This window comes from Podarcis pityusensis (assembly GCF_964106645.2).
Source record: "Podarcis pityusensis genome assembly, chromosome: 1".
In the NCBI taxonomy this organism is placed as follows: Eukaryota; Metazoa; Chordata; class Lepidosauria; order Squamata; family Lacertidae; genus Podarcis; species Podarcis pityusensis.
In genome coordinates, this window is record NC_138028.1 from 92,876,283 (window position 1) to 92,892,271 (window position 15,989).

A 15,989-nucleotide genomic window follows, 5' to 3' on the forward strand; every position below is an offset into this window, starting at 1 on the left:
CACAAAACTTGGCAATGGAATGTGCTGCTGATTACTGCTATGCAACCATGGGTATCCCAGAACCTAGCCTTAGGCTTTATCTGCCCATTCAGGAGAAATTGAGGTGGAATGAACTGTACCACTTCAAAACCAGGTTGTGATTCCAATTTTGAATAATCGCCCATATAACAAATTCCCTGATGATAGAACTACATAAAGAAGAGGAGGAGGAGTTTGGATTTGATATCCCGCTTTATCACTACCCGAAGGAGTCTTAAAGCAGCTAACATTCTCCTTTCCCTTCCTCCCCTACAACAAACACTCTGTGAGGTGAGTGGGGCTGAGAGACTTCAAAGAACTAGCCCAAGGTCACCCAGCAGCTACATGTGGAAGAGCGGAGACATGAACCCGGTTCACCAGATTACGAGACTACCGCTCTTAACCACTACACCACACTTGCTCTTTTAAAGAGAGAGAGAGATTATGCACCTGCAGACTGAACAGGTAAAGTCCATCCTATCACATCATTCTCTTGCATATGTGGTCCAGTGATAAGTCAAAGAGCATTGCAGACCTGTAAATCTGAGGGCTGGTATACACTTGCAGCAGAATGATGTGGTTAAACACTGAGATTGCCCTGCAGGAAGAGCCAGTTCACTGCAGGTTTATAAATGCAAATAATAAATAAATATAACCACTGCAAACATTGCTAGCCAAAGGCTAAATGTGGCATTGTGTATATATACCTGTCCAAGAGACAGGTTGTCTTTGTTTGCAGTCAACTCTGAACAAGGATTTAATTCTAATAATACTCTGGGAATCCTGATTCCCAGTTATGCTGTTATTTTATATATTCTCGGATATTCCAGGCAAGCTGGGAGGAAGAACTGGTTATGTTAGTGTATTGCAACTGACATGAAGGTGTCCTTGCACTTGATTTTTGACCTTTCTCTTCCCCTCCCGGGACAGAATATGTCACTTCACTTTCTTGGTCTTTGGCTTTTACTGCATTCATGTCAATATTCACTTAACAAAAAGGGCATCTCTTTCAATAATGCACATCAAAGGTGTTTTGCTATAAAAACTTGGACAATCCTAGCAAGCCTTATGCAACATATTATACAGCATCTGGGTTAAGGGCAGCTTGGAGAGTTCTGTTAAAAAAAAAGCAAGAGGAGCTTTATAGCAAGGAATCTATATCTGTATAGAGATGGATAAAGCAGTAGTTGGGTAGGATGTACACCACTTTGGGATTAGGTGTTTTTTGTGTGTGACTCTCTCATAGTTTGGGAGGATTCAGTGTTTAGCATTTTCAAGAACAATCAAAGCAGAACATTGAACAGATATTTTATTCTTTCTGGAGTTAAGTTTGCATGCAGTAGCAAGGGAATTGAAAGGTTTTAGCAGGCATGCATAGAATAGTGGATGATGAGGGGAGTGGATTTGCCTTAGGGCTCCCTGTTAATGAGAAAATATCAGTTCCATTCACCATGGCTCTGTGTATCTGCCTGTTCCACCCATGAGGATAAACACCCGTCATGATAAAATAAGAAAATTATAGGAAGAAATGAGACATTGCAAGATTATCTAGTCTGTCTCCCCACCCAACTGGGACCAATTATCCCTATTACCATCCCTGATGCAAGAAAAACACTTAAATTTCATAATGTAATAATTTCCAGCCAGAATAGTGTGTGTTTTCCATAGGGTGTAAATTGAATAATAAAGTGCCTGATGTCAGTGGAGTTCCCAAACACAGATCTCAAGTCCAGCCCTGTGAATCTTTCTATTTTAGTACAGAAGAGTTCAGTAGTTACGTTTGATTTTTTTTAACAGGGTATGACATATTCTGTTGACTAGGCTTTCCCAAAAATCATTAAAGGGATATCAGTTCTGTAAAAATGTTTGCTGACAATATGCCTAGCTGAGCTTTGAAGCAAAAGTTAGGTGCATGACAGAATACCAGCCATCTGGCAACCAAACATATTTCACTCCTACCTAACCTCTGACTTCAGAATTGTCAGGGCCTTCCTATAGCACCTGTTCTGTAGGGCAGGGATTTCTGTTTCAGAACCCTTCAAGTGATGGTGATGATTATGCTCCCAAATAATAATAATCTAAGCTGCAGCTGTTGAATTTTAAAAGTTTCCTCCACATAAAAAGTTATGCTTTGCTTTTACATTTTAAGGGCTGTGCTGTATAGCACGCGAATCATAGCTAAGCCAGTTTGCATTTCTTCATTGCAATGAAATGTGACGTTAAGCTATTACTTGAAAACTGTTTTCCAGTGTAAATTTTATGCCTACCATGGGAAACAATGGTAGCTATGTTCATTGTTATAATGGGGAAGCCCAGTCTCCTTGTTCATTTAATCGTGCAAGGAACTGAGGATTCTTGTATCCTCACCCACTTTTGCTTCCTGACTTCTACTCACAGTGATAATATGTAGTGAATGTTGTGATCGCGTAAATTCTTGCTGTTTTTTTATAAAAAGTATGTAGAAATGAAATATTAATTTTATACTCTGGATAAATTGCACAATTTAGAAATACATTTAATTTGCATATTCTAAAAGCACATCCAGGATTCAAGCAGGCAAATTATTTGCAGACATAGAGATCTGAATCTCAGCCCATGAGAGGAAGGGTAGGCAAAAGTCTGGAAAGCCTAGACATGGAGGTATGGAACAAAGGCATAGGGTTAAATATTAACAAGGTTGGGGGACTCAAAATTGTCTGTTGGATCAGAGTTAGCTAGCTTGTACAGTCAAAGAGACAATGTAGGGTGCCCCTGTTTATAGAAAAGAATCAGTAGCATATATGACAAATTTTGTCCTAGTTGTTCAGTTTCCTGACTTGAGAATACGGAGAAAATTGGTAAGATCAGAACCAGCTGTTCTCCAGGTTTCTTTCACCGAGTAGACTGCACTGCGCCAGGTGGGAGATGAACTGTAGCTTTTAATGGCATGTATTTTCTCTGCTGAGATTGCCTATGATGACAGAGATAGAATTTTTTAAAATAAAATAAAAATAATTATGCTGATGGGGTATTTTCCCAGCTTGTAGTACTGTAAGCTTATTACCTGCCCTCAGGCTCTGGAACATTGGTAAGCTGTTTGCTTACAATATAAGCCCTGGAAACAGATGGTCAGTCCCCTGCTATTGCTGTCAGCCAAAGGGAGCCTTGGCCTTGGTCTTGTTGTATAAGGTAGACTTTCGATTCCATCAATGAGGCAGAAATATTAGTTTCTGACAAATAAATCATCTCCATCCCTTCTACTAATTGTGGAACACATTTCAGAGTCCATGGTTTTCTCTTTTCAGTGTGTTAGGCACTTGGATTTATGTAGTTTTTTCCGCCACGTGCTTTTCTTTGTGGCAAGAATGCTTATATGTAATGTTGCATAGAGGCTGCCCCATAGAGAGTCGGCCAATCTCAGTTTTCTCTGTACTCCCTGGCAGTGTCTCTCTAGGGTTTTAGACGGGAGACTTTCACAAACCTACCTGTAGATGCTGGATATTGAACACAAGACCTTCAGATGTTCAACCCATTGAGCTACAGCCCTTTCTAAACCACCAATAACTTGCCAGTCCCTTCCCAAAGAGAGTACTGAATTCTTATTTTAACCATGAACTGTGAAATCCATTTACTATACTTATTACTGAACCAGTCTTGGGTGTTCAGTCTTGCCATACATAGCCATAAATGCTCACTTGCCACACATATATAATACATAAGTCATTGGCTGGCTCAAAGAAACAGCTTTCGTAAAATAAAATTTTGCTCGGTGAGCTAGCAACCAGTGAATTGTAAGTTATAACAGCTTACTTTAGTTCCCATTTTCTTGGAACTGGTGGTCAAACAGGCGGAGAAATATGGTACAAATTGAAAACCTTTTAAGATTAAAATTCCTAAATGTACGCTGATATGTTTTATTCAGCTTGTTAACCCTCCTCAGGGTCTATAATTGAGGGCAGGTCCTGTGTTGGTGGTGGATGGGGGTGGGGTGGAAGAAACTAACTGATTCCTACTGCTTTATCTAATAAACTTCTGTATCATCAGTGTTAGTCCCACCCAAACATTCCTGTGCATTAACTAGGCCTGTGGGCATCATCATCGTCAATAGATCAGTGCAGAGACCAGCACATCTGTTAAAACATGGATTGTGGTGGGAAAAGCTTACATGGGTGTAATTACATGGGTGTAAATGAGCCTTTTTTATGATCCATTTGCTCCCTGATGGGGTTAGTAGCCTTTATATGTATGAGGGAATAGCACTTTTTCCATTTTACAGCTACTCAATATTTTAAAGAGCCAGACCAAACCCAATTTCAGATACGTATATAATGGGCGAAATGAAACTGTGTGTTACAGCGAAGTGAAGCGGAATACAAGCATGAACAGATCCCAGAAGCACAACATTGGGTGCCCTCCACTGCAATTAAAAGAGGGGGGGGGCAGACCAAGGAAGCAGACATTGGAAGTGCTATTGATGTATCACTGATGTGGTCCAAGAAGCACTTGGGATGATAATGTTGCTCTCTTTGCTCTCCCATCCAACACAGAACTTATTTTTATTTTTATCACTGAAGGCCCTTGCAATATGTGTGTCAGGTGAGGTATGTGTATAAGAATGAAATTTATAATTTATTAGGAGGCAGTAGAACGTGTGCTATCATTTTCCCCGTAGGCAAAGCCAGTTTTTGTGTAAGGTAATTCGACTGACAAGATGAAGGATCCATTCTGAGCCAGCAGACTGCAAGCAAGAGGCCAATTATACCTGTAACAGGGTAGCCATAGCCAACGACTTGTCACACTCCAGTGGACGGCACTACTAATGTACAGTTCCCAGGATTAAAAGTTGGCCGTCTAGTGTGCACCCAAGTGCATCTCAAAGCAATAAGCTTTAGTGATGTAGAGATGTATCTTAATCACAGTGCCTACTCTAGTATCAGTTACTGGTTTCTAAATCTTAAATCCGGAATGGTGTAGTGTTTAATAGAATGAGCTGTGGACCAGCAAATCCCTGTTTCAAATTTCACGGCAGTCATGAACTCATTGAGTGCCCTCCAGCACACTTACGTTTCAGCCTTATTTCTACTTGTAATAACTAGATGATAATTGGCCTGCCTTATTGGGGTGTTGGAGAGATTGCTGAGGTAATGTTGGTAAAAAGTGCATTGTATGCTGAGGAAAAATGCTCTATGAATTACCTGTCAATAATGTAAGCAAAATGAGTACTGCATTTTAATAATCTCTGCCTAAATTTGCAATATAACTTGCAATTTCTTGTAATAACTGCTTGTTGTTTTTTTAAGCATATGTATTGTAACCCTTACTACTAAACAGAAGTTTAATGCAGCATTGAAATGCTAATCTAAAATCTGCAAAGCAGAAGACAAATGAGATTAATGCATAAACTATCAACATGTTTTACATGAGCAAATGGATTTTTGATAACTTAGTTGTAGGCAGCTCTCTGATTTTTTTCTGAAACATGTAGTGGATCGATTTCCTTTGTAAAGAAAAATGTTCTGTTAAACTTTTTTTTATGGCAGGGTGTGGGCACTGTAAGAAAATGAAGCCGGAATATGAGAACGCCGCTGAGATGCTCCACGCAGACAGTGATGTAAGCTAATTCCCTCTTCTTACTCTGTTTCCAAATTATCCTTAATAAATAAATGAAATCATAAAAATTGTTCTCCTTTCTTACTGCAAGAATTTCAGCTGTTCTCATCTTCCCAAGGGGCTGCAAAAGCGATGGTTCCAAAGTAGAAGCTCATCGGTAATGCATGAGCTCTGCCAGAATTGTTAGCAAGAACATTCTGTCTTTAAACACAAACAAAACATTCACAGGGTGTTTATATATTCAGCCGTAGAGCCTTGCATTGTACATAACATGATTGAGCCCAAATGCTGCACAGAAATGTTTTGTCCCCACTATTAATTACAGATTTCATGTATAACACAAACCTATGAAAGCATTGGCTTACATTTAACGCTGTGCACTTGTAAACTAATAAGGGTGTTCTCCCCTTCTATTTAAGCAGGTGTTACTGACTTTGACTTGATTTTCTGCCTACCTATTGTGCATTCCAGTATTGCAGAGAAGAGTTAGGCACGACTGCTATAATTAGTATAATTAAAACCATGCACTAATAGGTCATGCAACAAGAGCTGACCTCACTGCATAATTTGAGCACTTGTTAACTATGTTCTGGGAGTATCTTTATATTTGGGGGAGGGGGAGGGGTTCTTACCTGCTGTTTAATGGCTGAAGGACTTTAGACATAAAGGTGGGTAGAATTTTGCAAACCCAGGAAAAACCATCATGGAGTCTTGCGCTACAAATGGAAAGTCTTGCTGGGTAAATGCTCTTCATTCAAGGCTCGGGGCCATGCTAGGTCATCCCATCATTACACATGTGCAGCAAGTGTTGATTTTTTTTTTTTTTGTTTTATCCTTTTATGATTCTTTTTTAAACAATCAAGCGGTGTATAAATTTTTTGAAATAAATGTATGTTGGCCAGTTAATAGTTTCACAGCTTTTATTCTCCCTTTCTGCAACATATAGCAATAATGCTTTAGTAGATTGGATGGAAATTTTCCTATAAAGATTTACCCTTAAAATGGAAAAACATTATTTGTCTTAACAAAACTGATTAAACCGTTCTGCTGTTTGTGGTGATAGAAAGGTTCAAGTACACCTTTCTATGTATGCTTTGCACTTCCTTTGTAAAACCCATTCTGGGCTCTGAATGACTGGCCTATGAATTCTTCCTAAGCTTCACAACCAGTGATTTGTAGTTACAGGTATTACTTTTTATATTGCAGAGACCAGGTGTCCTGGCAGCAGTAGATGCTACTGTCAACAAAGCTGTAGCAGAAAGGTTTCATATATCAGGATTTCCAACACTCAAGTACTTCCAGGATGGAGAAGAGAAATATACTTTGCCACACCTCCGAACAAAGAGTAAAATTGTTGAATGGCTCCAAAAGTAAGTGGTAGGCACCAAAGATTTATCAAGATTAACAACTAGCCACAGATGGTTACTTTTTAAAGATGTTTAAAAAGAAGTTTTTAGCAGCTCCATCTCTTTCCATTTAAGTCCTTTATTTAAAACACCCCAATTCAAACTGTGGTGTCCCACAGAAAGCTAAACAAACATGGGGTATGTTTAGCCAGGAGGTAGTTTTGTCAGTATTTTCAAAACTAAATGGGCTTGTGCTTTCAGGTAGCTTGAGAACAGCAAACACAAAAGTGAATGGTGTATGGGAGGGAGAAGGAAGGTTGCTGCCACAGTGGAAATGTATTAGCTATTCTGTACTTTTTTGCAAATCTTTCAATATATTTTATAAGCATATCAAGGATATGATGGGACAGAGCAGAGACACCCTCCTTGCTACTTTGCCTTGGAAGATATGGCCGACTTCCCTCAGATCTGGGGTTGTTTCAAAAAACCCTGGTTGTGTTTTTGTTTAAACATAGTGTTTTACAAATAATAGTTTCCTGCAGTTTGCACGAAACATAGATTGCCTCCAAAACTGAAACTTAGCAGCTGTGAGGAACAGGAACCCCACATCACATTCCTAATCCTCCAGACTATGGTTTGGAACAGGGGTGGGGAATTTCCAGACCCTGTGCCAAACTTGGCCCACCAGGGGTTCAGATTTAGCCCACAAGGTCATTTGCCCCCAAACCACCTGACTCACACCTCATGTCACATGTGGTGAAAGATGCGGGGGGGGGGGGAGCATAGAAACAGAGCTGTCAATGCACAGTCAAGAGTCTTTAAAGCTGTTCCTGATTGTGCACTGGCAAGGGAAACAGGCTTTGTCACTGTCGCTTGCCAGCCGATGGGTGGTAAAGCCAAAGTCCTGGGCATTTTAAACCATGCAGGGTGGGCTTCTGCTTTGAAGTCCCAACTTCAAAGTGTCCAATCCCTTGATGTCATTGTGACGTCAGACAGTTGACAGCTCGGCAGCCTCACCTATCTATCAGTTTGACCTGCAAGGCTAGGAATTGACAGGGATCTGGACCACAAAGCCAAAACAGATTCCCAAACAGCCCTGTAGCCTACCTTCCATGCTTGATGAGGCACCATTTAGCTGCCATGGGGACAAAGAGAGAGAGAGAGAGAGGTGCTGCTACTGCTGAGTACTGTCACAAAAATAGTCCTTACATTTAGCAATAAGTACCCAGTCCTGCTCTACTCATCACAAAAACTGCAGAATAAACAAACTCTTATTGCTTACTACAGGCTAAAGTCTGTCCACTCAATACCTTCCCTGAGGGTAGATTTTTCATGATCACAATAACCCTATTATTACTTAAGTAAAACTCTTGAGTGAGTTTTACTTTTTCAAATGAGGCTTGCCCTGTATCAATTTTTCAGAAGCCCCTATTATTAAACCACTCATATGCTTAAAACAAAAAAAGTTGTCATCCTTTGTATGGAGGTTGACATTGTCTGGCATGTCAAAAATTAGACAATTAAAAAAAACTTGGGGGCAGAGTCCTACACTGGCTACAGGGCTGCTCCCACACCACTGGTTTGGAAGACTGGAAACATTATATTTGAAGCAACCCAGTACCTTGCGTTTCACTGTGCAGCTACCCAAGAGAAAAAAATTGTCTTCCTTTTTTTTTTTTACAAGGGACTGTTAAGTGAATTTGTAAAGTTTGACAGCAGCAGGTAAACATTATTACATGTGCTTTTTGTTTTGTTTTGTACCTAGATAAATATTTGCTTTTGGGGGAAATAACATATTTTGCCCCAAACCCTAACAGGCCCACCACTTTGATGGATGTAGAAAAATGTGTTGAGCCTAAGCTTAATGCATATTGAAAACTGTGTAATTCCAAGAGGCAGGACTTACTGGTGGTGGCATTCTTGTTGATGGTTACAGATCTTATTCATTATGAAAGCTGCCAATTAGCCAAGGGCAAATTGCATCATTTTGAATCAAATGGTAAATTCATGAGTTGAAAACAGGGGAAAATACAAAAGTGTCCTTTGGGGAGAGGGTGTGTGAATTCTTAATGGTTTGTAGAAAAAAAGTTTAAATTTGCCAGGTTGGCATTAAGAGTGCATAAAAAGACTCCTTTTAGTGTTTTGAAAACTACTTGGCAGTGCTGGAATTTAAACTATATAATTGGGAAACATGTGCCTTGAGGCATATACCCTCTACTTTTTGAGCATCTGAGTTTTAATTAACAGTATTTTGCACTTTTATTATCTGTGGTTCTTGAAAGATCATTATAGTAAGTTTAATTAATTTAGCTTCACTATGGCTTTATGAAAGCGTTTCAGCTATACATACCTTAAATACTAATACGGTGAATAGTGAGAGACTCTCCAACTAGACATGGTTCCCACAGGATGTCTTATCTGTCACAGAGCTACAATTCAGTGGCTGCAAGAAACTAAGTTGCTTTTGGTGTAGTAGGAAACATGTTTAACTCCGGATATCAGGTTCTAATGGTAGCACGATGTCTGAACTCACCAAGCTGTGGTTAATCTTAACTAAGCTTTATTGAATCATAATAGGTAGTTTGAAGTTATTTTTTTATTGGGTTTGGATAAAACGACAAGCTGATGAAGATTGAAAATGCAGGGCAAAGCTTCTGATCTTCTCCTTTGCACCCACATGGGAAAAGGAAAGGAGAGTGCAAATTCCAAGGCTTCCTGTCAATCATTTCAACCCTGATAAACCATGGTATATCATGATGTCTGAATCAGTTCTAAGTAAATGAGACAGGTAACTTTTTTAATAAAACGTTTAGTTTGACAAAGTTCTTCCAAAGAAGGCTTTGGCATTTTGCGTCTATTCTTACCAGTAAAAAAAAAAAAAAAAGCTAAAACATTATTTTATTCAATCTTCAGTCCACAGGCGCCGCCTCCACCTGAACCAACTTGGGAAGAAAGGCAAACAAGTGTAATCCATCTAGCAGGAGAAGACTTCAGGGAATCTCTGAAGAAAAAGAAACACGCTCTTGTGATGTTCTATGCTCCATGTGAGTAGATGCTTATCTGAATTGCCTCTAATCATGCAAGTACATAGAGTACAGCAGAAAGAATAATAACTTTTCAGTGCTTTTACACCAAACTAGACATGAGTGCATTCTGAGAAGTATTAGTCCATTGCTCATTTAAAGGATGAGTTTTAGATATGCTCAGAAATGCGTCTCAATTCTCTGCTAATTTGGCCCTCATGATATTGATTGGGCCAGCACTGTGGGGGAGCCAACTGTATTGGAAAGGTAGGTCCAACATCAGAACTGTCTCCCTGACATTAGAGAGGGCTCCTCGATACAACCTGTGGCCTCAGGGTTGCTCTCTTCGGAGTGTAGCCTTTGTTTGTTTGAAAGAAAAATAAGAAACTGCAGGTAAGAAGCCTGTTCTGCAGCAACATGAGCCACTCTGTAGCTGAGAAGAACATATTGGTGTTCTGAAGATTTAGTATAATTACTTTAGCTTTTATGTAGAAATATGCTGAACTTCAAAATTCCTAAATGAATGTTATGGCAATGCTACCAAGCAGTTGAAATTCTAACGCTGCCTTTTAGAAACAATGAAGAGCATAATCCACAATCTGGTTAAGCCCAAATGCTTGCTGAAGCTTTGTAGTTTTAATAACTTCAGAAGGTTTTGGCTGTGCTCCATGTATGCTAGTTCTGTAGTGCACTGAATTGCACAAAAACGCTGATGGTCATGTATGCAACTTTCCCCCTGAAAATTATTTCTCCAGTACATTTACTCATAACACTCGTCTGTCCTTCCTTAGTTCTAGCAGGACCATTTTGAGGAAAGTGTTTCATGGTCTTCAGTGTCACAGCTACACCACGTGTCTAAAGCACATAGCTTCTCCCAAAGAATCATAGGAACTGTTGCTTAACGGTTCTGGGAATTATACTCAGTGAGGGGTAAACTACAGTTCCCAGAATTATTTGAAGGAAGACATATGGTTTAACTGTCTGGCATGAACATGACAATGAATTTTGAGATGAGTTGTCATAATTCAGAACTGTAAAGTGGGCTGCAGTTGGTTGGATGTGTTTCTTAAAACCTTTGAGATAAAAACTCCACTACAGATCTTAATTTAGTAATGGAAATACCTTTAATTTGATGCTATGATGAATCCTATAACTAATGTATTTACATCTGCTGTAATATTTCCTGTGCTCATGAGGCTCTGAGACTCTTAAGTTTTATTTCAGAAAAATGTACGAGTGCATGTGGTACCTTTGATATATAATGCACTCATATACACACAGCCTCTTCTTAATCAAGCACTGTATGGTGTAACTACTGAATATTTCAAATCTCTGCTTGCAGTGAGATACTTATTAGGGAAACCGAACAAATACAAATCAACATGTAGTGAGACGGTTCCTTTTCTCCACTGGTAATGTGTCTTCTGTTAAATTTGATAGATTATCGTTGTTTATCTCTTTCTCAATCACGGAGCCTCTCGGGGTTTTTATGCCTACCAATTACCACTAACTTGCTTATTTTAGTGCAGAAGGAGAACGACTAAGATGGCCCAGCAAATAATTTTCTTTTCCTATTCAGAGCCATATCCCAGGTCAGTGAAGCTCCTCAGCCAAGGCCACCATACTGTGTTCAATAAAGAGTTGCAAATGCCTTGCGTGATTAGGGTTTGTTTTTCGATCTGCTTGAACTCTTTGATGCTTTCTGAAGCCTTCGGTTTAATTAGGCGAATAGTTGGTGCAGGTATAATTGCAGCTGGCAAATCCCCACAAATAGTTGCTGAAATGTATAGCATCTTTATTTGATATCTCATGGAAGATCCCAATGGCTACTTAATAAAACTGCACCTTCCCATTCAGTCACTTTAGGAACTCCTACGATTGTCTATTATTCCCCATTTCAGACATGGGGAAATGAAATAGAAAACCTTCTGAAATAGGACGCTAAGTAGAGGAATAGATTACCCATAGCAGAAAGGGTGAAAAAGGTGAAATGGATTACAAAGTAGGATAGAGTAGGGCTCTTACTATGTGTGTCTCATGATGATAATGATAAATAATAGTCGGGTAATATAACTGGCACACTGTCAAATTTCTTCTCTGTTTCCCTTTGCAATGCCATTTCTGCATTTGGCTTTTTCATAGTACTTGAAGTTTTAACTTCTAGCTGCCCTCGTGCCTAAAACCACAGGGCAATTTATCTGCATTCATCAGAGTGCAGTCCATTTCTCAGTGCAAGAGAACTTGCACTTCACTACCCCTTGTTTGCTTCAACTGGCATTGGCCAGTTGGTGCTTAATCCATGTAAATTGGAAGACTTGTTGCACCTGCACAAAAGAGCCCAGGATACATATACCATCATCAGCATCTAATCCAATGCAGCATCACAAAGCATGTGTTGTGTTGTTGTTTTTAGAAAAAAATAATATTTATTAAATTTTCCATTTTAACAATCCAATTAAAACCACATTAAAACATTCCAAATTATGATACAATGAAAAAAGCCAAATATTCAATGCCAAATTATATATATTTTTGGTGAGCATGAGCCCGAGATTCACTGCTGCCCATGCAAGCAAATTTAAACCATGGTTTAGCATTGTATGCGAAAAGGGGAGCTATCCAACTTCCAGTGTGGTGTAGTGGTTAAGAGCGGTAGTCTCGTAATCTGGGGAACCGGGTTCGCGTCTCCGCTCCTCCACATGCAGCTGCTGGGTGACCTTGGGCCAGTCATACTTCTTTGAAGTCTCTCAGCCCCACTCACCTCACAGAGTGTTTGTTGTGGGGGAGGAAGGGAAAGGAGAATGTTAGCCGCTTTGAGACTCCTTAAAGGGAGTGAAAGGCGGGATATCAAATCCAAACTCTTCTTCTTCTTCTTCTATCTCATATTTGAACAGTAGCACTTGCCTGCATCAAGAATGTAATGAATGATAGCACACCAGAACAACACAACACATGGGCAGCAGTGAATCTTGGGCTCATGATCACCAAAAATATATGCTCTCCCCTCTGACATGGCTGTGAAGAAGTGATTGAAGGCTTTCACTTCCAGTTTTAAAATGGCCAGAATTCCTCATTACATTTGAACTCATAGGATGAAACAGTGGTTTATGATCCTAATTTATTAACAAACCATGGTTTAAACCGACCAGCGTTCCCCCAAGTTCTGATGAAACAAGTAATTCTAGTTAGTAGAATATTGGAAGTGAAAGCCATAAGATAAGAGGGGAGGGAGGCATGCATTCATTTCCAGAAGACCATGTAAGAGCAGCTTTGCTAGATCAGACTAAAATCCCACCTAGCCTAGCACCTTGTTATCACAGTGGCCAATCAGATGCTGATGGGAAGCATGAAAACAAGACCAGAAAGAAGCAGCACTCTAGTATTTATTATTATTATTATTATTATTATTATTATTATTAATGGAAAAATCCGAGGGCTCCCTTGGGCAAAAACAAAGACACCAACCAGGATAACTTGGAGCAAAACAGCAGCCTGTAGGCTTGGCCTTTATTGAACTGTTGCAACAGGGTGCTCCCCTCACTTGCAGGAGAGAGGAAGGACACAGAAAAATAGTGTGCAAGGTCTTATAAAGACTTTTGAAATTCCCATCCTGTAGATCAAGCCCACCCCCAGAAACATCATGCATACATCACAGAAAGGAGGGGTTGAGGGAGGAGTTGTGGTGGTAACCTGAGTGTCCTGTCACCTGGCTGGTTCCCCCTTTCCCCCTCCCCATGAGTACTTTCCAGGTGACAGAGGGGAGTTTGCAGTTTCCTGCCCCCAGAGGGAAGAGCTGATTATTGTCCTTTGTTCCAGTCTGTGCTGAATCCACTCCCATATGCAAGTTCTTTGTGATCTTGATGGTCTTCTGTCTAGGACCATCAGGGTTGGCATAGCAACTGGGCAGGGCTCCTGTGGATGTGCTGGTATGCTGAAGGGATTATGGCTGCCCTGTATCAAACCTTCCCCATTTTGTAGTCCTTCCTTCATGGAGTAAAATAAAAGTGGAACAGTGCAAATCCGATGTATGGTTGATTTTCTATGAATTTATAGAGAAAGCGTAGCGTATGTAGTGTGTGAGTGTGAGTGTGTGTGAAGTTTGTACAAACTGAATGATTGGGGGGGTTTCCTGCTACATTATTATTATTATTATTATTATTATTATTATTATTATTATTTAGAAAGAGAAACTGTCTACGACAGGGGCCCAACTCTTATTAGTAAGCATGAATCACTGCAACTCCCTTCTTAGAGAAGTTAGACTGACTCCCTCCTTGCTGTCCTGCTGACTGTGAATACTTCCTTATTCCAATAGGCCTTTTATTGTAATTATTGGTATGTTTTAAACAGATTTTATATATGTATATCGTTTTAATTCTATGTTTAATAGTATTTTGATTATTGATTTTCCCATGTTTTTAGCAGTTCTTGTTTTTATCTGTAAGCTGCCTTGAGGCGGGGAATAAATAAATTATTAATAATAATAATAATAATCTTAGGAGTAATACAGGTTTCGTTTTACTTTTAAATTTTGTTGTTACCTGCATGAAAAGGATTTCAGTTAGTTACTTGACTATCTAATGAGACAAAAATGGTGTTTTTAAATAACTGTCAGATACCATACATAATTATGTACCAGTCTTTATTATGGATATATAGCCTTTCCACATGCTACTTTAAACATAATTAAACCATAGTTTAAAGGTGAATGCGCAGCCTTCTGGCTCACACTGCTGAAATCACAGGCACCTCACTTCTCCCCCGCTCCTCCTGCTGCTATGGTTGCAAACCTTGGTTATACCTCAGGGTATGTTGGGAGAGGAACAAACCATAACTCTGGTTTGAATAAAACACTAAGCCAGACCATAATTTAGCACCCAGTGCAGCAGGAGCAGGGGATGGGCAAAGCACCCACAGTTGTAGCACTGTGCAACAGCATATTCATTCACCTTTAAATCATGGATTTAGCTCAGTTGTGGTTTGTGACATACAAACCAAGCCATTGACTAGATGCAAAGGAGAGCAGCAAAGCTTCTGCACTGTTGATAGCTCTGAGGAAGGGAGAACTCTGAAAGCGTCCACTTCTCCTTACATGGATAAGAAAAGCTGCACCTCTTTAATTCTTCCTTTTATTTAAGGACAGGGTAAGCAGGGAATCCTGTAAGCAGGAGTCATTAGCAGTAGTCCAGGAGTGGGGAGCCTGTGGTTCACCATATGTTTCTGGACTGCAGCTCACCCCTGATCACTGGACATGCTAGCAGGGCCTGTGGGGAGATGGACTCCAAAAACATCGGGGGGATTGCAGGTTTCCCATTTCTGCTCTACTCCAATTACAATAATAGTTATATTCCCTAGATTTTTTTTAAGCCAAAGAACAAAAGTGCTTTCTATTAGTAGAAAGAAGAAAGAAACAAGAAGACAAAAGTTTGCCTTTCATCCAAATGCTGCATAAGGATGGCAATTGCCAATATTATTAACTTTTTGAATGGCTTCAATTTGCAGACCTCTACAGGGTGCATGGAATTGATGTTTCTTGTAGATGATTTGCAGCACAAAGCTGATATCCAGTTCGCTTTATTAATCATAAGAGAAAATTTCAGTTAACTTGAAATAATGATAGTTGGCTTATGAAACCCCTTTAAGAGGATAATTGCAGCCATGATCTATGAGCACTAGATGGAGGGCACCAGAACCTACCCCCTTTACTCCCCTTCTGTTGGCTGCATTTGTATTGAACCAATTAATGCTAAACAACTGCTGTGTTTGTTCCTGAGATAATGATTATCTTTCCCTGCTTTTCAGAAAGCTTTCTTTTTCCAAATTACAAAATTGGACATGTTAAGATATGAATGTTCTGCTTTTTGTTACCTTTCATAGACCCCCTGGAGAGTCTCAGAATACTGTGATGGGGTGTTGTTAGCAGAATAATGTGCCTCAGGTTTTTAAATTGATTGTTTCTTTATGTAATTTTCTTGCTGCTATAAAGGTACACCTTGGTACCATTGCAAAGTAG

The 15,989-nt window shown here is 39.7% G+C and overlaps 1 protein-coding gene across 3 annotated transcripts in view; it reads left to right on the forward strand.

Moving 5' to 3' along the window:
- The window catches only part of PDIA5 (protein disulfide isomerase family A member 5), a 149,849-nt gene that overhangs the window by 101,277 nt on the left and 32,583 nt on the right, over positions 1–15,989 (forward strand). For all 3 annotated transcript variants that reach the window (XM_081007550.1, XM_081007549.1, XM_081007551.1), the window contains exons 12-14: positions 5,538–5,608; positions 6,814–6,977; positions 9,867–9,997. In XM_081007550.1, the coding sequence (XP_080863676.1) occupies positions 5,538–5,608; positions 6,814–6,977; positions 9,867–9,997 (366 nt within the window). The remainder of the gene's footprint in view (positions 1–5,537; positions 5,609–6,813; positions 6,978–9,866; positions 9,998–15,989) is intronic.